Genomic DNA, 24,496 nt, shown 5'->3' on the forward strand with positions numbered 1-24,496 from the left:
AAAAGTAGACACCAGTTAAGTTGGCATTGGTGTAGGGCACAGTGTAGCGATAGGGGCTGGTTACGTATCTGTATATATGGTTTCACATTAAACATATGTGCACAATGTTGCAACCTGCCCCAGTGCTCTGACAGATGGGTGTGAGGGGTGGGCTGGTTTTGGCTGGCCGCAGAGGGGGGGGGGGGGGGGGGGGGGGGGGGGGGGGGGCGGGACATTGGGGGGTGAGCTTGGCTCAGGGATTGCAGTTCAGCCAGCGCTCAATGCTCCAGTGTTCATACCCCCACACCCCCCCATGCCCCCACCCCTGCAACCTGCCCTCCCACACCGGCACCCCCGCCCCTGCGCCCCCGCCGCCACTCCCCTGCGTCCCTGCCCCCCAGCCCCCACGCTCCCGCCCCCCCAGCCCCCACGCCCCCGCCCCTCAGCCCCCACGCCCCCGCCCCTCAGCCCCCACGCCCCCGCCCCTCAGCCCCCACGCCCCCGCCCCCGCCCCTCAGCCTCCACACCCCCGCCCCTCAGCCCCCACACCCCCGCCCCTCAGCCCCCACACCCCCGCCCCTCAGCCCCCACACCCCCGCCCAGCCCCCACGCCCCCGCCCCCCAGCCCCCACCCCCCCGCCCAGCCCCCACACCCCCGCCCAGCCCCCACACCCCCGCCCAGCCCCCACACCCACGCCCAGCCCCCACACCCCCGCCCAGCCCCCACACCCCCGCCCCTCAGCCCCCACACCTCCGCCCCTCAGCCCCCACACCCCCGCCCCTCAGCCCCTCAGTACACCGCCCCTCTGCTGCACAATGTTGTGGAGGATGCAGCAGGCTGCTACAATATGGGCGACCCTCCCAGTGCCATAAGAGGCCCCTCCAGAGCGGTCCAGGCACCTGAACTGCATCCTCTGAATACCAAAGCACTGCCCGATCACAGCCCTGGTCGCTGCATGGGCATCAGTGTAAGACACAAGACCATAGACATAGGATAAGAATTAGGCTATTTGGCCCATCAAATCTGCTCTGCCATTCAATTATGGCTGGTATGTTTCCCATCCCCATTCTCCTGCCTTCTCCAATAACCCATTGTAGCGGGTCTCCGCATCGGTCTGTGGCCTCTGGAGAGGTGTTGCAGCCACGACTGTAGTGGATAACCCCTTTCACCCAGGAGCCAATCCACAGCTGTTGGAGCAGCATGGTAGCACAGTGGTTAGCACAGTTGTTTCACAGCTTCAGCATCCCAGGTTCGATTCCTGGCTTGGGTCACTGACTGTGCGGAGTCTGCTTGTTCTCCCTGTGTCTGCTGGGTGCTCGGGTTTCCTCCCACTGTCCAAAGATGTGCAGGCTAGGTGGATTGGCCATGATAAATTGCCCTTAGTATCCATAAAGGTTAGGTGGTGTTACTGGTTTACAGGGTAGGGTGGAGGTGTGGGTTAAGTAGGGTACTCCTTCCAATAGCCGGGGCAGACTCAATGGGCGCATGGCCTGCTTCTGCACTGTAAAGTTTCTGATTCTATGAGTCCGGGAATCGTCAGGTGTGCCAGGATGAAGGCGTTGTGCACACTGCCCGGGTACCGGGCGCAGACGCACATGACATGCAGCTGATGGCACACACCAGCTGCACATTCATCAAGTGGATCCCCTATCGGTTGGTGTAGAGCAACCTGTCATCTGCATGTACTCGTAGGGCGACATACACCCATTGAACCCAGGGCATCTTGGAGGTGGAGGCAAACCCTGCTCCCCGGGCAGCCTGGTGGGCTCAGTCCACATTGAATGGGTGTATTGTGCTGACTGGGCGTATAGGGCCTTGGAGACAGCACAAATGCACCTGTGCACTGAGCTCTGTGAGATCCCTGACAGCTCCCTACTTGGCATCTGGAGGGACCCCGCGGTGTAAGGTTGAGGATGACTGTCACGACTGACGGCCGCTGGGAGCGGGTGTCCACCCCATCGGTGCCAGGTGCGCCATGATCTGGTGGATAAGTCACACTGTCCCCCTGCTCAGCTGCAGTCTTCAATGGCATGCCCAGTCCTCAACAGCAGATCCTCGAATGGCAGGCGATGCCGGTACACATGAGGCCTCATGCGGTGCCTTTTTTACACCTCCTCCGCCTCGGCATGTTGGGTGGCCGGTTCTCCATCCTCAGTGGCTGTCTCCTGTTCCTCTGCGGCAGACTGCGCCACTGCGCGCTCCACTGCTGCATGCTTTGCTGCTGCAGCTTCCTTCTCCTCGAGCAGCTCCAGCTCATAAAGCCGCAGTGCATTCCCCAGGGCTGCGGTGACTAGCAGGAAGGCCACCATTGCTGGTTGAATTCCAACATCCATTATCTGCAGAGGGTGAAAGGCTGAACTGTTAGCATGGCATGTACCTCCATGCCCAATGAGGTCCAATGTACTACAAGATGCACCCAGTTGGCACTGCGTACTTTGCCCTAATTTTCCCCCCGTTTTTCCATCCCCGCACCCGTAGCCCCGTTGGTGCCTCTGGTCTTGGTGCCCATCCCTGCTGCAAGGTGTACCATTGGCTGGAGCTGCAGTTGCCAGCGATACGCTCTGCAGCCTCTGTCTACTACCCACCCCCTGCCATAGGGGCTATTGTGGGTATTGCACTTGGGTGGACAGCATAATGATCCACCGGCGGGTGGTCGGGCGGGAGGATGGTATACTGGAGGGTGGGGTGGAGGATGGGGCTTGGGTGCAGAGGTGGTGGGGGTGGCCACCCATATGACCGGTGTCACTCTGCAGAACCAACGGCCAAGGTGCGTGGTCAATGGTGTGCGCAGCAAGATGGCTGCCTTGTAGGTCCCGGGCGATGGCACTCCATGCCTTAACACTGCCCTAGTCCCATGGGAGGTCACCCCAGCCCCACGTCAGTCACCCCTGTAATCACCGCTTCTGGTCCTGGCTGGCCCCTCCAGCCAGCTGGCCAGTGTCCAGCCTGGTAGCACACATTTGCGCCTCGCTGTGCCCTACCTTCTCTCTTTCCCTCCTCAGCCATGGTGCCTGTTTCGCGATTTTTAAAAGTACAAGTGAACCTCGCCATCAGGAATTCCCCCCCAGTGTCAGCCGATGGAGAATCGCGGATGCCCCGGAGAATACCGGGTAAGGCCCGCTAATGGTATGCCAACGACGGTTACTATATGAACTGATTGACGCAACTGACGAGGTACCGGAGAATTGTGATTTGGTGTGAAACCGGCGGCCGCCATGATTTCGGCATCAGAACCGATTCTCTCCCCACTTGTTTTTCCCCATTCTGGTGTCAGCCGATGGAGAATCCTGCTCATTATCTTTGGACCCCACCGGAAGCTCCATTTACTCGCCACTGACTTCATCAATCTCGCTGCTCACTATTTGAGCTGAATGGGACCATTCACAACTTTGACTTTAAATTTGGTCCTGTGGTGAGCTTGCAAACACCTATCTTTGTCATCACATGACCACTACCTTTCATTCCCATAAAGTCGCCTATCCCCTTCCCTGTCTCAGTACATCGGCCACTGAGAAGCTCATCCGTATCTTTGCTATCCCTACACTTGGTTATGGTAATGCTCTCACGGACAGTATCCCATCTTCCACCCTGCATAAAGTTAAACTCTGCTGCCCATATCCTAACTCACCTGTTCACCCATCGTCCCTGTGCTCACCGATCCCGAGCTTGATTTAGCATCACCTCAATTTCAAAATTCAACTACTTTGTTTTGATTCCTCCCTGACCTATCTCTGTGACATGACATAGCTCTACAGCCCATCAATCATAGTGCTTCTCAAATTCTGGCCTCTTGCACATCCCCGGTTTTAACTCCGTGCCCTAAGCCCTCAGATTTGGAATTTCCTGTTTAAACCTCTCTGTCTCACTGACCTTTAAAATGCTCGTTAAAACGTATCTTTTTGGTCACCTGCTCTAGTATTTCCTTCCATCAAATATTGTTTGGAAACACTCCAGTAAAGTGCTTTTGGTTTTCTATAATTGCAGGTTGTTGTTTGCTGCCGTTGCAATCACCATTTGCTGTCGCACTTTATACCAAAGATATCTGCATTCTGTTTGTGATGAAGATTGATATGAAATGGAACAAATTGTGAATTCATCAATTTGAGTATTTAACGTAAACTGAGCATTTTGTATCTGGACTATTTGTTATTCTTTGTACAGATTGTGGGTGGCATGGTGGCACAGTGGTCAGCACTGTTGCCTCACAGTGCCAGGGACCCAGGTTCAATTCCAACTTTGGTGACTGAACCTGTGTCTCCATGTTTTTATTTTGGGGTGCTCCGGTTTCTTCCCACAGTCCAAAGATGTGCAGGTTAGGTGGGGTTAGGGGATGGGTCTGGGTCGGGTGCTCTTTCAGAAGGTGGGTGCAGACTCAATGGGCCAAATGGCCTCCTTCTGACTGTATGGATTCTATTGTGAAGGATTTCATAAACACAAAATCGCTCTCCAAATCGTCCCGTCCCATCCATCCGCGACATTGCCCCGCTAGTGTCGGAGCCAGAAAATGCCTCTTTTCCAAATCTGCTGGAATGACAACCCATCTCTGGTTCGCTCTGGATGGTCGAGTCGACCAAAATGGCAACATTTGCAGCAAGATTCCATGGTATATCATTAAGACAAGGTCCTCAAGGATTATACTTCCTGGCTTACTACCCGAGCCACTTGCAAATTGACACAGGGGTTGAGAAAATTTGGGAAGTAAACAAGTAGCTAAAGGAGTGGTGTGGGAAAGAGGGGTTCCATTTCATGGAACATGGCATCAGTATTGGCACAGGAGGGATCTGTACCACTGGGACTGTTTCCACCTGAACCGATCTGGGACCAGTGTTCTAGTGGAAAGGATGAATAGGGTGTTCACAAGGACTTTAAATTAGCAAGTGGGGGGGAAGGAAAGGGTAAAACTATGGGAAGTATGATGGTTAATGGGAAGCAAAGCATCAGGTTAGCACATGGGGAGGTGGGTTCAACTATATAGAAAACTGTGAAAAAAGTTAAAGGGGAGAAGAACTCAGGAAATGTTATTAATGAAGGTGTTATGATTCAAAAGGAAGCTATAAAAACTAGCATTTGGGCACTTTACCTGAATGTTCATAGCATTCAAAGCAAGACAAATGAGTTGACGCAGAAATCATCACAAATGACTTTGATTTAGTGGCCATTACAGAAGCATGGTTGCAGGATGGTCACGATTAGGAGTCAAATATCCAGAGGCATCAGACTATTTGAAAGACAGTCAGGAAGATAAGGGAGGTGAGATAGAACTGATATTTAACGATTACATCATTAAATGGTAATGAGGGATGATTGAGGATCTGTGGAGAAAAACGTTGAATCCATTGGGGTGGAAATTAGAAATATTAAGGATAAAAGGTCACTGAAATGCGTAGTCTATAGGCCACCAAATAATAGTGGTGGGGCAGGCAATAAATAAAGAAATAACTGATACATGTAAAAACGGAACGGCAATTATCATGGTGGATTTTAATCTACATGCAGATTGGTCAAACCAGGTCGATCAAGGCAGCCTTAAGGAGGAATTCATAGAATTTATCCGCGATAGTTTCCTCGAACAGTATATAATGGAACCTACAAGGGAGCAAGCTATCCTAGATCTGGTCCTGTGTAATGAGACAGGAATAATAAATTATCTTATGGTTAGAAGGTGCGATCACAGTATGGTTGAATTTAAAACACAGATGGGGCAGCATGGTAGCACAGTGGGTAGCTCAGTTGCTTCACAGCTCCAGGGTCCAAGGTTCGATTCCCGGCTTGTCTGTGCAGAATCTGCACATCCCCATGTCTGCGTGGGTTTCCTCCGGGTGCTCCGGTTTCCTCCCACAGTTCAAAGATGTGCAGGTTGGGTGGATTGGCCATGATAAATTGCCCTTAGTGTCCAAAAAGTTTGGGTGGGGTTACTGGGTTACGGGGATAAGGTGTGGAGGTGTGGGCTTGGGTGAGGTGCTCTTTCCAAAGGCCAGTGCAAACTCGATGGGCCAAATGGCCACCTTCTGCATTGTAAATTCTATGATTCTAATAAATTGGAGGGTGAGAAGGTAAAATCCAATATCAGTGTCTTGTGCTGAAAGAACGGAGACTACAATGGGATGAGGAGGAGTTGGCTGAGGTAGACTGGAAGCAAAGACTTTATGGTGGGGCAATTGCAGAACAATGGAGGACTTTCAAAGAGATTTTTCATAGTGTTAATAAAAATAAAAATAATGGATGGTATCAAATTGAAAGAAAATGCATACAAACTGGCAGATTCGTGGGAATGTAGAGGATTGGGATATCTTTAAAGGCCAACAGAAAGCCACGAAAAATGCTATAAAGAAAAGTAAAATAGATTGAGTGTAAACTAGCCCAGAATATAAGAACAGATAGCAAATGTTTCAATAAATATATAAAATGAAAAAAAGTGGCTAAGGTAAACATCAGACCTTTGCAGGATGAGAAGGGGGATTTATTAATAATAATAATTGCTTACTGTCACAAGTAGGCTTCAATGAAGTTACTGTGAAAAGCCCCTAGTCACCACATTCCGGCGCCTGTTCAGGGAGGCCAGTACGTGAATTGAACCCATGCTGCTGGCATTGTTCTGCATTACAATCCAGCTGTTTAGCCCATTGTGCTAAACCAGCCCCGCTGGGAATTATTACTGGGAAATGAAGAAATGGCTGAGGCATTGAACAGGTATTATGTGTCGGCCTTCACAGTGGAAGACACAATAACATGCCAAAAATTGATGACAAGAACGCTATGGCAGGTGAGGATTATTATTACCAAGGAGGTAGTCTTGGGCAAGCTACTGGGTCTTAAGATAGACATGTCTCCTGGCCCTGATGGAATGCATCCCAGGGTACGAAAAGAGAAGGCGGTGGAAATAACAAATGCGCTCCTGGTAATTTATCAAAATTCGCTGGACCAGATCTGGGGCAGTTCCGGCAGATTGGAAAACAACAAATGTAATGCCACTGTTTAAAAAAGGAGGTAGACAAAAGGTGGGTAACTATAGGCTGGTTGGATTAACTTTTGTAGTGGGGAAAATGCTTGAATCTATCATCAAAGAAGAAATAGCAAGACATCTGGATAGAAATCGTCCCATTGGGCAGACGCAGCAAGCGTTCATGAAAGGCAGATCATGTTCAATTAATTTGCTGGAATTCTTTGAGGACATTACAGGCACAATGGACAATGGGGAACTACTAGATATGGTGTACCTGGATTTCCAGAAGGCATTCAACAAGTTGCCTTATAAAAGGCTGCTACATAAGATAAAGGTGCACAATGTTACGGGTAATGTATCAGCATGGATAGAGGATTGGTTAACTCACAAAAAGCAAAGTGTGTTTTTCTGGTTGGCGATCAGTGACTGGTGGTGTGCCTCAGAGATCAGTGTTGGGACTGAAATTGTTTGTAATTTGCATAGATAATTTGGAGTTAGGTACCAAGTGTAATGTGTCAAAGTTCACAGATGACACTAAGATGAGTGGTAGAGCCAAGTGTGCAGAGGACACTGAAAGTGTCAACTCCATACTCCCAGAATACCTTGATCCACTGCAATTCATATACCGCCGCAACCGGTCCACAGCAGACGCCACCCTCCTGGCCCTACACTCATCCCTAGAGCATCTCGACAACATGAGCTCCGACATCAGATTCCTATTTATTGACTACAGCTCTGCCTTCAACACCAGAATCCCAGCCAAGCTCATATCAAAGCTCCAAAACCTAGGACTTGGCTCCTCACTCTGCAACTGATCCTTGACTTTCTGACCCACAGACCACAATAAGGAAGAATAAACAACAACACCTCCTCCACAATAGTCCTCAATACCGGTACCGGCAAGGCTGCGTACTTAGCCCCCACTATACTCCCTGTATAAAATTTGGTACCCACTCCATATACAGGTTTTGCTGATGACACGACCATGGTGGGCCGGATCTCAAATAACGACAAGTCAGAATACAGAAGGGAGATATAGAACCTAGTGGAGTGGTGCAACAACAATAACAATCTATCCCTCAATGCCAGCAATATTAAAGAGCTGGTCATTGACTTCAGGAAGCAAAGTACTGTACACACCCCTGTCAGCATCAATGGGGCCGAGGTGGAGATGGTTAGCAGTTTCAAATTCCTCAGGGTGCACATCACCAAAATCTGTCCTGGTCCACCCACGTCAACGCTACCACCAAGAAAGCACAACAACGCCTATACTTCCTCAGGAAACTAAGGAAATTTGGCATGTCCACATTAACTCTCACCAACTTTTACAGGTGCACCATAGAAAGCATCCTGTCTGGCTGTATCACAGCCTGGTATGGCAACTGCTCGGCCCAAGACCGCAAGAAACTTCAGAGAGTTGTGAACACAGCCCAGTCCGTCACATGAACCTGCCTCCCATCCATTGACTTCATCTATACCTCCAGCTGCCTGGGGAAAGCAGGCAGCATAATAAAAGACCCCTCCCACCCAGCTTACTCACTCTTCCAACTTCTTCCATCATGCAGGAGATACAAAAGTCTGAGAACACGCATGAACAGGTTCAAAAACAGCTTCTACCTGCTGTTACCAGACTCCTAAATGACTCTCTTATGGACTGACCTGAACAATACAACACTCCTTTATGCTTCACCCGATGCCGTTGTCTATGTATTTACATTGTGTACCTTGTGTTCCCTATTATGTATTTATTTTTATTTTATTTTCTTTTCCTGTACTTAATGGTCTGTTTGAGCTGCTCGCAGAAAAATACTTTTCACTGTACTTTGGTACACGTGACAATAAACAAATCCAATCCAAAGTCTGCAGGGGGATATAGATAGTTTAAGTGAGTGGGCAAGGGTCTGGCAGATGGAGTATAATGTGAGGTCATCCATTTAGGTAGGAATAACAGCAAAATGGGCTATTAATTAAATATTAAAGAAATGCATCATTTTGCTGTGAAGAGGGACCTGGGTGTTCTTGTGCATGAGTCGCAAAGCATTGGCTTGCAGGTGAATTGGGTAATTAAGAAGGCAAATGGAATTTTGTCCTTCATTGCTGGAGGGATGGAGTTTAAAATCAGGAAGTTTATGTTGCAGCTGTATGGGGTGCTGGTGAGGCGACACCTGGAGTATTGTGTACAGTTCTGGTCTTGAGAAAGAATGTGCAGAGGAGATTCACTAGGTTGATTCCGTAGTGGAGAGGATTAGCTTATAAGGAGAGACCGAATAGATTGGGTCTACACTCATTGGAATTTAGAAGAATGAGGGGGGATCTTATAGAGATATATAAAATTATGAAGAGAATAGTTAAAGATTGATGCAGGGAGGTTGTTTCAACTGGCAGGTGAAACTAGAACAAGGGGGGGCATAGCCTCAAAATAAGGAGGAGCAGATATAGGACTGGGTTGAGGAGGAACCTCTTCACCCAAAGGGTGGTGAATCTGTGGAATTCTCTGCCCGGTGGGTTTTAAGACCATAAGACCATAAGACATAGGAGTGGAAGTAAGGCCATTCGGCCCATCGAGTCCACTCCGCCATTCAATCATGGCTGATGGGCATTTCAACTCCACCTCCCAGCATTCTCCCCATAGCCCTATAGTTTTATAGGGCTCCCCATAGTTTTAACACCTAACAGTAGGAAATTACACGTTTCGATGATTAGGCCAATTAGGTGAATTCATGTCCAAAAGCTCTGCAGAAAAATTACGGTAACAATGGACTGCACTTTTTTTCATCCCGCACATATGTAAAGCAAATCCAAGATTACATTTACTTCAGATGTTCACATTGAATGAGCTTGATATTGGAGCCTAGTAGTTATGGAACTGGAACTCATCTAATTCCTCACAATATACACAATATATGTTCTCCGCGACCCCCCCCCCCCCCCCCCCCCCCCCCCCCCACTCCCCATTCCCAACATGCACCCCTAGCCCAATTTCCACAAGTGCAGGTCATCTTTTGGGACCTTGTATTGGGAGCCATTCTTTAATGTGTCAGGATGGTAGATGTTGGCTGGAAATTTAAGCATGGAGGGAAATACGGCTGAATGCGATATTATCTTCATTTGACACCCACAGGCGTTTCACCCGAGGTGTATTTCAGAGACGGAAGCCATTTCTGGTCCACATTTCCTTTCCTTCCACCGTGCTAAACATTGTCTGATTTGGATCAGCGGAGGTACACAAACCCAGTATAGCCCTGTATAGTCTATCTCCACTCTGGATATTCAGCAGATTTCTCAGACACCAGGGAGCTATGAAGTCACTTCCATTTGGAAAAGAAGGAGCCGTATAAACTGAAGGGCTACAATTAAATAAAGCTTCTTATTCTGACAATTCGCTTGGTGTAATCAGCAATGAGCCAAGGGTGTGAGATCACCCTCTAGTGATAAAAGTTAAATATCATCACCCTTACCAGTGTCTGTCTCTCATCAGTTGGAGGACAGTGACTCAGAAATACATTTTTACTGAACGGATAAAATGAGAAAAATGAATTAGTTGCCAGGGACCAGATGTTAGAGGAGTATTGTGTGCAATAAACAGAAATTGTTTGGAGCAAGGAGATATGGTGAACTGAACCATGGGTCAGCTGTATCATTCAAGGTCATCCACTTTTATGCATTCAAATTCATTTTGAAGAATGTCAGCGAGGAAATAGAATTATTAAACACACATTTAGCAACCACAAGAGAATCGTACAGCACTGGCGTAGGATACAAAGCGCAAAATAAATAACAATTTCTGGTTTAGCTGGTTTAGCACAGGGCTAAATCGCTGGCTTTTAAAGCAGACCAAGGCAAGCCAGCAGCATGGTTCAATTCCCGTACCAGCCTCACCGAACAGGCGCCGGAATGTGGTGACTAGGGGCTTTTCACAGTAACTTCATTTGAAGCCTACTTGTGACAATAAGCAATTTTCATTTTCATTTCATTTTCAATAGGATAAGCCTATCACATTGAATTCACAGCAGAGGAACAGGTCATCCAACCAAATTCGACCGTGCAAGTGTTTTATTTCTACATTAAACTCCCATTCCTTTGCTTCTAATATTTTCTTCCTCACATGTTCCTTGGCTTCCCTTGAAATGCATCTCTGCTAATTTTGCATGAATTACCTTTTGTGGTCGCGAGTTCCACATTCTTACTACACACTGGGGAAAGGGATGTCCCCCGACTTCCCCTTTGGATTTTTTAGTGACTGTCTTATGGTCCCTAATTTTGTTTATCCCCACACCTTTCTGTCACCTACCTTGTTGATTCATTTCAAAGCCTTAAAAATCTCAGAGCAATAAGTCAAAAATAATGTGTCAAAATAATAAAGAAACTAGAGGCATGAGGTGAGATGTACATCAGGGTATTTCTATGTTCTGGGGAAGATGCTGTCCACATAAGAAACATGAAAGCGAACAAAAAAAATAATCTGGGAAACACTATTCACCTCATTGAGGTCATTCTTATTACTGAGCTGTGTACAGAGCTGAAGTGTTTGGGGAAAAGGTCATGGGATTCAAGAAGATAAGACTGCCCTGTTTTGAATGAGAATTTCGGAAATGGGTTAAGGAACCATTTACATTAGATACATCAGATGTGTGATGCAACTGTCAAACTTTGACACATATTTTAAAAACAAACGGTAACATAAGGCTGCATGTTCGAACATAAAACAGACCATAACTTAGAGGCTTGTAAACAATCAATACTATACTCAGCAAGTTCGTGAAAACGAGTGGCTTCCCAGGCCCATTTATTTCTGATAAACTTATTTCTCATGCCAACCTGCTATCCCTTGGATTAAGTTATTCAATATGTTTTTTTGCTTTTTCTCTTTTACCACTTTCCCCTCCATCAGTTCTGCTCGCTCTGTACTGTACTGTATTGGATGTCGATATTTAAAGTTGGTGCCCCCAAGGCAACTCCACACCCATGAGGTCATCGATTGCCTCAGATTGGGGCTTCTGCCCCTTTAAGGACGAGATACTGCCTCCAAGAGCTACTTGCCACTTGGAAGGCTGGCACCACTTCAATCGCAGAAGCACCATCAGAAGCGGTGGCCACTGCTGGCACTGCAGTCAGCTAGGTGACACCTCTATGGAGGAGGCCCCAGGACCTACGTGGGTCTGGCTCACCGATGCCAGTCAGGTGCCCGTGAGCTAGGTGGTGTCATTGCTGAGGGCAGCGAAGTTGGTTCAGCTGGGAGATATCTCCATGGGCCACAGGATGCCCAATCAGGAGGTTTTGAGGTTTCTCCGCATCTGACTAAATCGCAGGGAGTCAGGAAGATGATCGCACTCATCACCAAATTCCCTCCAGATTCTGAATACTTTCACTACCTTGCCTCCCTCCTGAATTTTATCCATTATTAAATCCTTATTCATTCTGTTCTGCCCCTGGCTCCTCTTCATAAATGTCCTGGGCTACTTATCTCTGCTTAGTACTCTTTTGGTTACGTTCCCACAGACAGAGAAACATTTCCAGCATGTCAACTGGAATAAACTAAATGACTATCCTATCCTTTACACTGAGCCAAAGCAATCCAAAGGCAAACCAATGTGTTCTATGAGTCACCAACCTGCTTCCATTGCTATCACGGTGATATTATGCCATCCTGCTGTCTCTCGATCCAGTCTTTTGGCAATAGTGATGTCACCGGTGTTGGCATCCACATTAAATATTCTTTCCAAATCAGTGTTACGGTCAATGGAGTACCTGAGTGAATTAAGAGCATTAGTGAGAAGAAAATGTAATTTAAATGGGTCATTCCAAACCCCATCTAACAACAAACAAAAGAAACACTTGCATTTATGTAGCATTTTTCACGACCCATAGAAGCCACAAATCTCTTTACAGCCAATGAAGTATTTTTATAGTGCAATCACTATTTTAATGTAGGAAAATGGCAGCCCTTATGCACATAGAAAGATCCCATACAGCAATTTGATAATGACCAGAAGATATGTTTTTTTTTTGTGAGTTGATTGAGGGACAATAATTGGCCGTGACTCTGGGGATAACTCCCCTTCTCCTCTTCGAAAAATGGATCTTTTATGTTCAACTGACAGGGAAGATGGGGTTTTGGATACCTAATCTGTAGCATGATACCTCTGACAGTGCGGCACTCCTTTAGTCCTGCACTGCTGTATCAGCATTGAAACTTGTGCTCTGGTGCTGGACTGGGACTTTTGGAATCTCATGACTCAGAGGTGAGAGTACCACCAATGGAACAGTTTAACCCCCAAAGACCGACGGGACTACAGGATAAAAAAAGCCCGATAACAATCACTCTTTCAACTCACATCTGAAAAGCAGGCACTTGGACAAGATGCTTGGAGGTCAACCAATGATTGTGGGCATACAGAGAAACATAGAATCCCTACAATGGAGAAGGAGGCCATTAAGCCCATTGAGTATTTAATGACCCTCCAAAGGAGTACTCCATCTAGGCTCACTCCCCCCTTCTATCTCCATCACCCATTATTATTACTAACCCCACCTAACATCTTTTTGAACACTAAGGGGCAATTTAGCTTAAATCCATTTAACCTAAACATCATTGGACTGTGGGAGGAAAACGGAGCACCCAAGGAAACCCATACAGACACCGGGAAAATATATAGACTCCACACAAGCAGTCATCCAAGGCTGGAATTGTACCCGGGTCCCTGATGCTATGAGGCAGCAGTTCTAACCACTGTGCCACCATGCCGCAATAATACATCAATGCGTGTGGTGTGGCAATGGACAAGGCACAGATAAACTGTGTATTGCATTAATGTTGTTCACATTTGTTGATCAAAATTCATACTTGGCACAAAATAGGCTTTATCCCATTTCTGGCCACTAGGCAGTATTCTCTGGTGTTTGTGATATAAATAAATTAAGTTTCTCCACAGTAAAATGTCAGTCCATCAAGTATAAATTTAATTGTTTTGGGACTTTCCTGATGGTTGTGTTGTTAATTGTGCCTCAATTCCTTTATCATTAAATAACTTGATCCCAGTGTGAGCAAGTCTGGGAGGTTTTATGCAATTCAACACTTGATAGCACAAGAGATTATTTCTTAAACTGCTGTTAAATGGTAATGATAATTAATTGCTAATTAGTTCTGACTGTTAGATTATCATGATTATTAATGCTGATATAAATCTGTTACTGACAGCTATTAAAAGACAAATAGTAGAACTCTTCACTTGGGCACAATTTAAATTAGTTTTACATCAGTGAACAGCATTGTTCAAGTTTCATCTATGAATGTGTTCCATTTTGTTCCCTCTCTTGTCTTGTGTGATTACTTACCATGAAAGAGAAATGGGAAACATTTAGAGTTACAGTTCAAGGCACAATTGAGTGATTCCTGCTGGATAGTGATCAATTCTAAGGGTTAGATAATATTAGGTCGAGAAATTATATCAAAAACGTAGCAGGCAATTACAGGGTTAAACAGACTGGGGTGAAAAAAACCTGCTAATACTGAGTCAGAGAGATATGGCCATACCTAGCCAAGTTAATTTTCCCAGTCAGAGTTAAACTCGTTAGTGGTAATATACAGAATGCCCCAGATCCATTGTTCTTTGGGACATGCCTCTCTGACCAGCTATTAGCCCACTACAGAGTCTGATGGTCTCTTTGTCCAACAATGAAAGGTTGGTCGCATATCAATAGCGTAGCCCTGTTCTTTTGTATAAATTGGAGTGGGCCATTAAACAGCCAAGATAAAAATGACAGATTCAAGTCTGGAAACCCCAGAGAACCTGTGTTTGAGGGGCTGGGTGGAGCTTAGAGAGGGAGAGAGAGAAAGAACACTGTTTTAACCAGTTGCAAGCAGAAGGGTTTGGAAAGCAATCAATAAAGCTCATGAAAGTTGCCACCAAGGCAAGCTTTGAAAAGGGCTTCTGAACAAATGTCCTTAACAGAAGAAAAGTTATTTCGTAAATGCAAGTAATGCTTTGTGTTCCTGTGAAGGCAGCATGAGAACTACATGTTTATTTAAAATGTTGTTTAACAGGAACTAGTTTATTAAGGTTCAGAAACTGCATCTCATCTGCTATTGTTACGGTTGAAGTTCAGAAGTTTAGAAGACACGTGGACAAATAAGCAAAATATTAACCAAAGATACAGATTTTCAGGAATATCGTAAAGGAGGAGAGGGAGGTGGAGGTATTCAGGAAAGGAATGTCAGAGCTTAGGACAAGGCAGCTAGAGGCTTGTCTGTCAATGATAGAGCAAAGGAAACAAAGAATGGGGAAGAGGCAAAGATTGGAAGATCACCAAAATCCCAGGGGTTACAGAGAAGTTCAGGAATGTAAAAAAGTGAATAGGGAATGGCCAGTTGGGCAAGGAGTAAAGAGACTCTATATGGGAGTAAGAGAGGAAAGGAACGTGATTAAGAAACTCAGCTGAAGGACTGAATGGAATCAGCTAAATTCCATGCAACAAACTGATCATGTATAATATGGTTTCACCAAGGCGATGAAGGAAATGTACAAGCTATTTTGGAGCTAAATTCTGTGCCCTGCACACCAGTTCTACAGCAAAACCACTCTCTCATTTGGCTGTCATGATTGTGGGTATGCTGAGCAACGTACCAACCTGCAGAATATATGCTGTACTGACAGGAGCGAATATGGAGATAGGCCGTACTGTCTGGATTGTACATTCTCCTGAAGAATAAAATACTTGTCACCATTAACCTAAAGAGCTTTGCATGTTGGCGGTTTATTAAATATGTCATCAGAGATACACGGATATGAGATCATCCATAAAGAGTCCGCTGGAACACAAGGATTGTAGTTAGGAGGCAGATATCTGTAAAGCTGCATCCTGTGACTCAATCTACTATCAAGGAAAATAATTGTGTCTTGTTTCATACTTCACCATCTGGCTTGCATCTGTTTATGGTGGCACAAATTAGTTTGCTAATGGTGAAGATTGGAAACCAAGAAGATTTTCATTCTGACAGAAGGACATAAGACACAATAAGAACTTAAGAACTAGGAGCAGGAGTAGGCCATCTGAGACCTCGAGCCTGCTCCACCATTCAATAAGATCATGGCTGATCTTTTTGTGGACTCAGTTCCACTTAATCACCTGCTCACCGTAACATTTATTCCTTTACTGTTCAAAAATCTATCTACCTTTGCCTTAAAATACTTAATGAGGTAGCCTCAGCTGCTTCATTGGGCAGGGAATTCCACAGATGAGTGAAGAAGTTCCCCTCAATCCAGTCCTAAATTTGCCTCCCCTTAATTTGAAGCCATACCCCCTAATTCTATGATGTGGAGATGCCGGTGCTGAACTGGGGTGAGCACAGTAAGAAGTCTTACAACACCAGGTTAAAGTTCAACAGGTTTGTTTCAAATCACTAGCTTTCGGAGCACTGCTCCTTCCTCAGGTGAATGAAGAGGTAGATTCCAGAAACATATATATAGACAAAGTCGAAGATGCAAGACAATGCTTTGAATGCGAGCATTTGCAGATAATTAAGTCTTTACAGATCCAGAGAGAGGGGTAATCCCAGGTTAAAGAGGTGTGAATTGTCTCAAACCAGGATAGTTGGTAGGATTTCGCAAGCCCAGGCCAGATGGTGGGGGTAAATGTAATGCAACATCAAACCAAGGTCCCCGTTGAGGCCGTACTGATGTGTGAGGAACTTGGCTATAAGTTCTTATTCAGCGATTCTGCGTTGTCGCGCATCCTGAAGGCCGCCTTGGAGAACACTTACCCAGAGATCAGGGGCTGAATGCCCTTGACTGCTGAAGTGTTTCCCGACTGGAAGGGAACATTCCTGACTTGCGATTGTTGCGCGATGCCCATTCATCCGATGTCGCAGCGTCTGCATGGTCTCGCCAATGTACCACGCTTCGGAACATCCTTTCCTGCAGCGTATGAGGTCGACAACGTTGGCCGAGTCACATGAGTATGTAGCGCGTAACTGGTGGGTGGTGTTATCACATGTAATGGTGGTACCCATGTTGATGATCTGGCACGTCCTGCAGAGATTGTCATGGCAGGGTTGTGTGGTGTAGTGGTCGCTGTTCTGAATGTCGGGTAGTTTGCTGCAAACAATGGTTTGCTTGAGGTTGCGCGGTTGTTTGAAGGCAAGTAGTGCGGGTGTAGGGATGACCTTGGCAAGATGTTCATCTTCATCGATGACGTGTTGAAGACTGCAAAGAAGATGTTGTAGTTTCTCTGCTCTGGTGAAGTACTGGACGACAAAGGGTACTCTGTCGGTTGTGTCCCGTGTTTGTCTTCTGAGGAGGTCGGAGCGGTTTTTTGCTGTGGCGCGTTGGAACTGCCGATCGTTGAGCCGAGCGCCATATCCCGTTCGTACGAGAGCATCTTTCAGCGTCTGTAGATGTCTGTCACACTCCTCCTTGTCTGGGCCTGAGGAAGCAACCTTACTCCTTCTGTCCTATCTCTTCCCTTCATAATTCTATGTTTCTACAAGATCCCCCCCTCATTCTTCTAAATTCCAATGAATTTAGTCCTAGTCTATTTAGTGTCTACTCAGAAGCTAATCCTCTCAACTCCAGAATCAACGTAGTGATTCTTCTGCGCACCCTCCATGACTGTACCACCTTTCTCAAGTAAGGAGACCAAAACTGTACACAGTCCTCCAGTTGTGACGTCACTACAATCCTGTACAGTTGCAACATAACTTCCCTGCTTTTAAACTTCATCCCTCCAGTGATGAAGGATAAAATTCCATTTGCCTTCCTAATTACTTGCTGCACATGCAAACTAACTTTTTGACTTCAATTGGGATTACATTTGAGAAGAACGGCTGAAGCAAAGTGTCAAGTTGTCATATTTCTTTATTGCTGCAAAGAGAAAAGATAGGGAGGTGCCTATATTCAGGATATTTGTTAAATGAGCGGTTTATTAAGTGTGTTGCTCATACACTAAACATGGTGATCTGCCCAAAGCCCATGCAAACACTCTGTCGGCGTCATTGCGCATCACATGATGGAAGTATATATACTTCCCCTTTACTTCATTAGTGCAACAGATTCCCTGAAATGTTATTTCTATACATTTATACAATTCAATAAGACAGTCTATGAGGTGGATGTCTATTCCTTTTTGGTAGAATTTGGTGTTCTGGAACTCAGCTACTTGTAACCTCAGAAGTGTTCTCATTCCTTTTTGTAGGTGGTGCTTCTTGGACAGTTATTGCAGTATCTGTCACTATAGATGTTGAAAGTCTTCAGAAACAGAATCTGAACTTGTCACTGTCTCTGGTCTCTGTTTCAAAGTATAGTTTTCTAGATCTCTAAAGGTAGAATCTCTTGAAAAGTTTCTGCTAACTCACTTCATGCAGCAAGTAACTGATCAGCATGATGTCATAGAATCTACAGTGCAGAAGGAGACTATTCTGTCCATCGAGTCTGCACTGCCCTTGGAAAGCACATACTACTTAAGCCCACGCCTCCACACTATCCCCATACCACAGTAACCCCACCTAACCTTTGGACACTGAGGGGCAATTCAGCACGGCCAATCCACCTAACCTGCACATCTTTGGACTGTTGGAGGAAACTGGAGCACCCGGAGGAAACCCATGCAGACATGGGGAGCAAGTGCAAACTACAACGAAAGAGAAAATGCTGGAAAGTCTCAGCAGGTCTGGCAGCATCTGTAGGGAGAGAAAAGAACTAACGTTCGAGTCCGATGACTCGTTGTCAAAGCAAACTGTGTGCAAACTCCACACAGGCAGTCACCCGGGACCGGAAATGAACCTGGGATCCTGGACCTGTGGATAATGATCTACGCATAAAACTGGGATAATAGTAGTTTTAAAATCTCCACAAATTCTCACTGAGTCTTCCCGTTTTGATACAGAAATACCTGGTGTTTCTCAGTCACTTGTAGAAATAGGTTCAATCACTCGTGTCCTTACTGATTTTCTTGTTCTTTAACATAAGGCCTGATGGCATATGGTACCATTCTATCTTTGAGATATTTGGGTGTGCTCTCTGGCTTCATTTTTAGGTGTAGCTCAACTCCAGTCAGAGAGGCTAATGAATCTTCCAATACCTTGGGCGCAATTCTCCCAACGGGAGACTAAGGGCGCGATTCTCCGCTCCCCAGGCCGGGTTGGAGAATCGCGGGAGGGCCGCTCTGGCCGGTCGCCGTTTTCTCCGATGGACCGAGCGCCTGACAATCCCGACCTGTTCACGCCGGCGGCAACCACACCTGGTCGCTGCCGGCGTGAACAGCACGCGACAGGTAAGTGTGGGGCCTGTGGGTGGCGGAGAGAAGAACGAGCACCACGGGCGTGCTCGTGAGGGAACTGGCCCGCGATCGGTGCCCACTGTTCGTCGGGCCGGCGTCTCTAAGAGACGCATTCTTTCCCCTCTTCTGCCCCGCAAGATCAAGCTGCCACGTCTTGCGGGGCAGCGGAGAGGAAGACAGCAACCGCGCATGCGCGGGTTGGCGCCGGCCAACCTGCGCATGCGCGGCTGACGTCACTTAGGCGCCGCTGGCAGTGTCATTCTCGGTGCGCCGCCTTGACGCAAGCATCAAGGTCCGGCGGCCGAGTTTCTCCCAACGCCACTCCTAGCCCCCCTCGGGCGGGAGAATAGAGGGTGAGGAGCGGCCTCCGATGCCGGCGTGAAACACTCCGGATTTCACGCCGGCGTCGGCCGTTGTGGAGAAATTCGCCCTAAGTGCCGACGCCAGAGTGAAAACAGGAGTGTTTCACTACGGCGTCGGAGGCTGCTCCTCTCCCCCATTCTCCCAACCCCAGGGGGCTAGGAGTGGCGCTGTGTCAAATTCGCACGCTGGGCCTTGGCGCCGCGTCAAAGTGGCGCCGCATAAATGACGAGGCCGGTGGCACTAAAATGACGTCACCCGCGCATGCGCAGGTTGGCCGGCACCAACCCGCGCATGCGCGGTTGCCATCCTCCCCGCGGGTGCCCCGCAAGACATGGGGGATTGATCTTGCCGGGCGGCGGAGGGAAAAGAGTGAATCCTTTAGAGACGCCGGCCCGCCGATCGGTGGGCGCCGATTGCGGGCCAGACCCCTACTGAGCACCCCCTGGTGCTCGATCCTCCCTCCCCCACCCACAGGCCGCACACGCAGCGTTCGGGCGCTGTTCACTCCGGCAGCGACCAGGTGTGGTTGGCGCCGGCGTGAACCCGTCGGATTGGGCAGGCTGCTCGGCCCATGTGGGCCGGAGAATCACCGCTCGCCTGTTAGAAATGGCGAGCGCCGATTCTCCGAGCGGCCTGTTGTGAAAAGCGGCACGCCGTTTGGGGGGGGGGGGGGGGTGGGAGAATCGCGTGCGGGTGCCAGGGCGGGGTGGGGGGAATCGCCCGGCACTCCCGCGATTCTCCCACCCGGCGTGGGGGTCGGAGAATCGCGCCCCTTATACTTCTTCAGAAGTTGTTGCAAGTTGCTCCTAGAATCAACTAATTGATTGACTTTTCCAGTTAATCCTTATCTTAGCCAGCCACCCTCTGCCAAATAGAGCAGGAAAGCTTCCACGGACAGCATGAAGAAGCAGCTTCGCTGTCTGGCCATTTGCTTCTACTTTCACCATAATGCATCCTTTTACTGGTGCAACAACTTCAGTGTATGTTCTTTGTATCACATTTGAAGGTTTTAAAGATAAAAATTTTTGAGATAAATTGTCTTCGATATTAGCGATGCTGCTATGCTCGTACTGACTCCATTTCAATTTCATGACCTTCAAGTTTTCGATGTGCCCAAAAATATTATTGATTAGCCTATATTGACAATACACCTAGCTCTACCACTTGCAGTAGCTTGGCTTCACTGAGTGATCATGTACTTCATATAGTAATTTGTGAACACGACTAACTTGTTTACTTGTGTTTTTCTACTTGCATCTTGTAGGAGACATTTTCTGAGCCCAACACGTCTTCTTGGCAATGTGGCCCTTCTCACCACAGTTCTTACAAGTATTTGATTTACTTCAGCATTCCCCTGCTGTTAGTCAAAATTGTGTACACTGGTGACATGGTTGCACCTTTGCAGCCCAGTTCCATGAGGTATCCATTCTGTGGATCTTCGCTCCAGTCCCTATCTATGAAGCTTCTCTCATTGTCATTTCCAGAGGCGTGATAGCTTCCACTGCAGCTTTTGGAGTTAAATCACTGATAGTAAACAGCTTCCTCTGAATTACTTCACTGCGTAACCCACAAACTAGCCTTTCTCAAAGAGTATCATCAAGTATTATATCAAATTCATAACATCTAGCTAATCGTCTTAAAGATGCTATAAACTGTAAAATGATTTCACCTTTTTCCTGACTATGGCAGTGGAATCAGAATCTTTCTGGAATCAATAATGGTTCAGGAAAGAAATGTCCCTCTACAATTTTGATTAGACCACTGAAAGACTTGTCTCCTGGTTTTGCTAGGTGAACAAGACTCCGTCGCAGCATAAACATATTACGGTCAACTGAGCTGAGAAATGTTGTGACCTTTAGGTCTTCCAGTGTCTAATTAGCTATTAAAAACAATTGGAATCTTTCTTCATATGACTTCCATGTTTCATAATCCTCATTAAACATGCCCGTAGCACTTGTTTTTCCTGTCACTTTTTGGATCCCGGCTTCGAGGGTCCAATACTTTCTCCCTTCTGACTGTGTTGGCAAGTATGGCACAAACAATCCCTTGAACAAGCAATTAAGAAATATTTTCCGTTTATGTCTGAGTATTTTGACTTTTCAACTGAGTAGTGGCCTGTGCAGAGTTTGCAGACTTTGAAATTCCCATTCCCCAAAGCCCATTTAGCTTTGTCACGTGTGCAGTCCCTGTAGCCCAGACCCCACTCACTTTAACGCAAACAAATCTTTCCCGACTGTCGGTCTCCTTACTCAGTTTGTCAAAATATTTTGTTTAACCTTCACATCGACAGCAGTGCTTCACCAAAGCCTGTATGTGTCTGAATCTGGTCGCGAGAATCTTCCCTTTTTCCCGATGCCATCCCACAATTTCTCATTTTTCTGCCTCAAACTTTGTCGCCAGTTTTCTATTCTTTTATATTCCTTTGTTGCCACAAAGGGAAAAGGTACAGAGGTGTCCTCACTCAAGATTCTTGTAAACACTCTGTTGACATCACTACACATCACGGATGCAGAACCAGCAAAAATGTACTCCCAGATACATAACACAAGTGTCAAGGTGTGATGTACCTAAATGTTCTCTGAATCTGAACCTGATGGCTAATGGGAAATTGAAGTAGATATATGGACAACGGTTATGTCCTTACTGAAGAGGAAACAAAGTATGGCCTTGGCACCGTCACTTCCTAACAAAAGAAATATAATGTGTAAAGTATTTTCGGAGCTAGGAGTTCATCAGTTGGACACTGTGAAAGGTCTAGCTAATCTATTAAGCTTTCTGGTATGATCTGCCTGCGACACATTTTGAAAGACATACAGTTATTCTATAGAAGAATGTATCATGGAATTTAACAGATTGTATACAAGTTGCAGACATTCTATTTGGAAATTCTCGGTTGAATGCTTGCTTTCAACTTGTTGGATTGTGTGAAATTGTCACCCGTGGACAGGCTCCTGGTCTTAACTGGAGTTAAATTCTCAGAAAGAGAATTATTTTCTGATCAGATGTCTGAGGCTTTTAAAAAAAATCCTGTGAAAGTAGTCATTTCCAGCTGCTTTCATGGCACAAGTGGGACATTTGTTCATGTAGCAAAAGCTGCAGGATTCAATGCTTGTGGCATTTTGAGACTGTTCCGATATGGGCACAGCTGTTAATATAACAGAAGAACCACAAACAAAAGAAATGAAGTTGAAGACCATTTTGAGAGATCTGGCAGATGACAGGAATGGGGTAATAATAGCGGAAGCCTGGGCCCCAGGAATGCCCAGGGAACTCTAAACAGAAGTGATTCAAAATATAATTATGCAGTTAATTGTCCAAAACTAAACCACTGGGTTTTTGAGATGACGCATGACACAGAACTTGGAAGGAGCCGATGATGATATTGATCAGTCTGATGGAATTGTATTAGTCACAACACACTTCAGTCCAGTAATGAATGTACTAGTCACAGGTTTGTTTAATTGTGCTTCGTTGGACAATGGTTGCACATTTACACCGTGGATGATTAATTGAAATGTTATTTGAGTTCATTCAGTAGTAAGGATCAAAGAAAGGTCAAGAAATATGAAAATTCTACTCTCTTCATGTTCGGGGTTGAAAATATATTAAAGTAACTGAAATGACTGGTGATTCCATGTAGAGTAGCTGGGGTAAGCCACTTTAATGGATTGGTATTTCGTTAGATACTATGGGCGCGATTCTATGCACCCGCGGAAAATCGCGAAGTTGGCCGTGTAAACGGCCGACTTTTGCGACGGCCCGACACGGCCCATTTCCCGAGGTATTCACGTCCGGGAAATGGGCTAGGATCGGGGCCGCGTCAATCACGTGCGCGATGATGCCGGAATGCAGCGACGCTACGAACACGCGCACGTGACGCCGCCCGACGCGGGCAAGCACAGAAACTAGGCCAGGATGTCGGAGCTCAGGAGAGCAGCCCCACGATTCGTTGAGGCTGACGTGGAGATGCTGCTCGAATCAATCGAGCAGAGGAGGGGCATCATCTGCCCGCGGAGAGGGCATCGCCACCCTGCCAGCGCGGTGCATCAGGCCTGGCGTGAGGTGGCTGCTGCCGTTAGTGCTGTGGGGCAGACCCCTCGCTCTGCAGACCAATGTCGGAAGAAGATGCACGACCTCACCAGGGCTGCCAGGGTAAGTGCAAAGAGGGTGCCCCCGGGTGACAACCATCCCTCCCCCCTTAACTTAATTACCCACCTCCCCCCCCGGCGCGGGGGGTGGAGGGGGATTGGGGCAGAGTGAGTTGAGGGTGGTTCACAAAGTTGTCACAGACCCAGCGCTCTGGCCCCCGTGGAGAGATGCAATGGTCTTATTACAACGTGACCCCCAAACTGTGCCAGTATCTGAATGGCCTGCTGATACCTGCCGTATTGTAATGATCTACCTATGCCCCCTCCCCCAACAGGACAAGACCGCTCACAACATTCGTGAGCAGAACAAGATTGGAGGGGGTTCGCCCATCCTGCGCCCCCTCACCACGTTTGAGCAGAGGGCACTGGACATTGTTGGGGGATCTGCCACCCGGGAGATCGCGCAATGCAAGGTTGGTGGAGCTGCAACAAGTGAGACAACCCTGAATGACAAACACCCCCCCTCCCCCATCCTCTGTCCCTTCACACACCCTGCCCACTGGGACACCTCCCCCATCCTCTGTCCCTTCACACACCCTGCCCAATGGGACACCTCCCCCATCCTCTGTCCCTTCACACACCCTGCCCACTTGGACAACTCCCCCATCCTCTGTCCCTTCACACACCCTGCCCATTGGGACACCTCCCCCATCCTCTGTCCCTTCACACACCCTGCCCACTTGGACACCTCCCCCATCCTCTGTCCCTTCACACACCCTGCCCACTGGGTCACCTCCCCCATCCTCTGTCCCTTCACACCCTGCCCACTGGGTCACCTCCCCCATCCTC

At 47.2% G+C, this 24,496-nt stretch overlaps 1 protein-coding gene across 3 annotated transcripts in view; it reads right to left on the reverse strand.

The window, feature by feature from the left end:
• The window catches only part of LOC119969409 (cadherin-22-like), a 1,080,568-nt gene that overhangs the window by 249,178 nt on the left and 806,894 nt on the right, over nucleotides 1–24,496 (reverse strand). For all 3 annotated transcript variants that reach the window (XM_038803029.1, XM_038803028.1, XM_038803030.1), the window contains one exon: nucleotides 12,535–12,671. In XM_038803029.1, the coding sequence (XP_038658957.1) occupies nucleotides 12,535–12,671 (137 nt within the window). The remainder of the gene's footprint in view (nucleotides 1–12,534; nucleotides 12,672–24,496) is intronic.

The sequence above is a fragment of the Scyliorhinus canicula genome, chromosome 7 (assembly GCF_902713615.1).
Source record: "Scyliorhinus canicula chromosome 7, sScyCan1.1, whole genome shotgun sequence".
NCBI classification, from domain to species: Eukaryota; Metazoa; Chordata; class Chondrichthyes; order Carcharhiniformes; family Scyliorhinidae; genus Scyliorhinus; species Scyliorhinus canicula.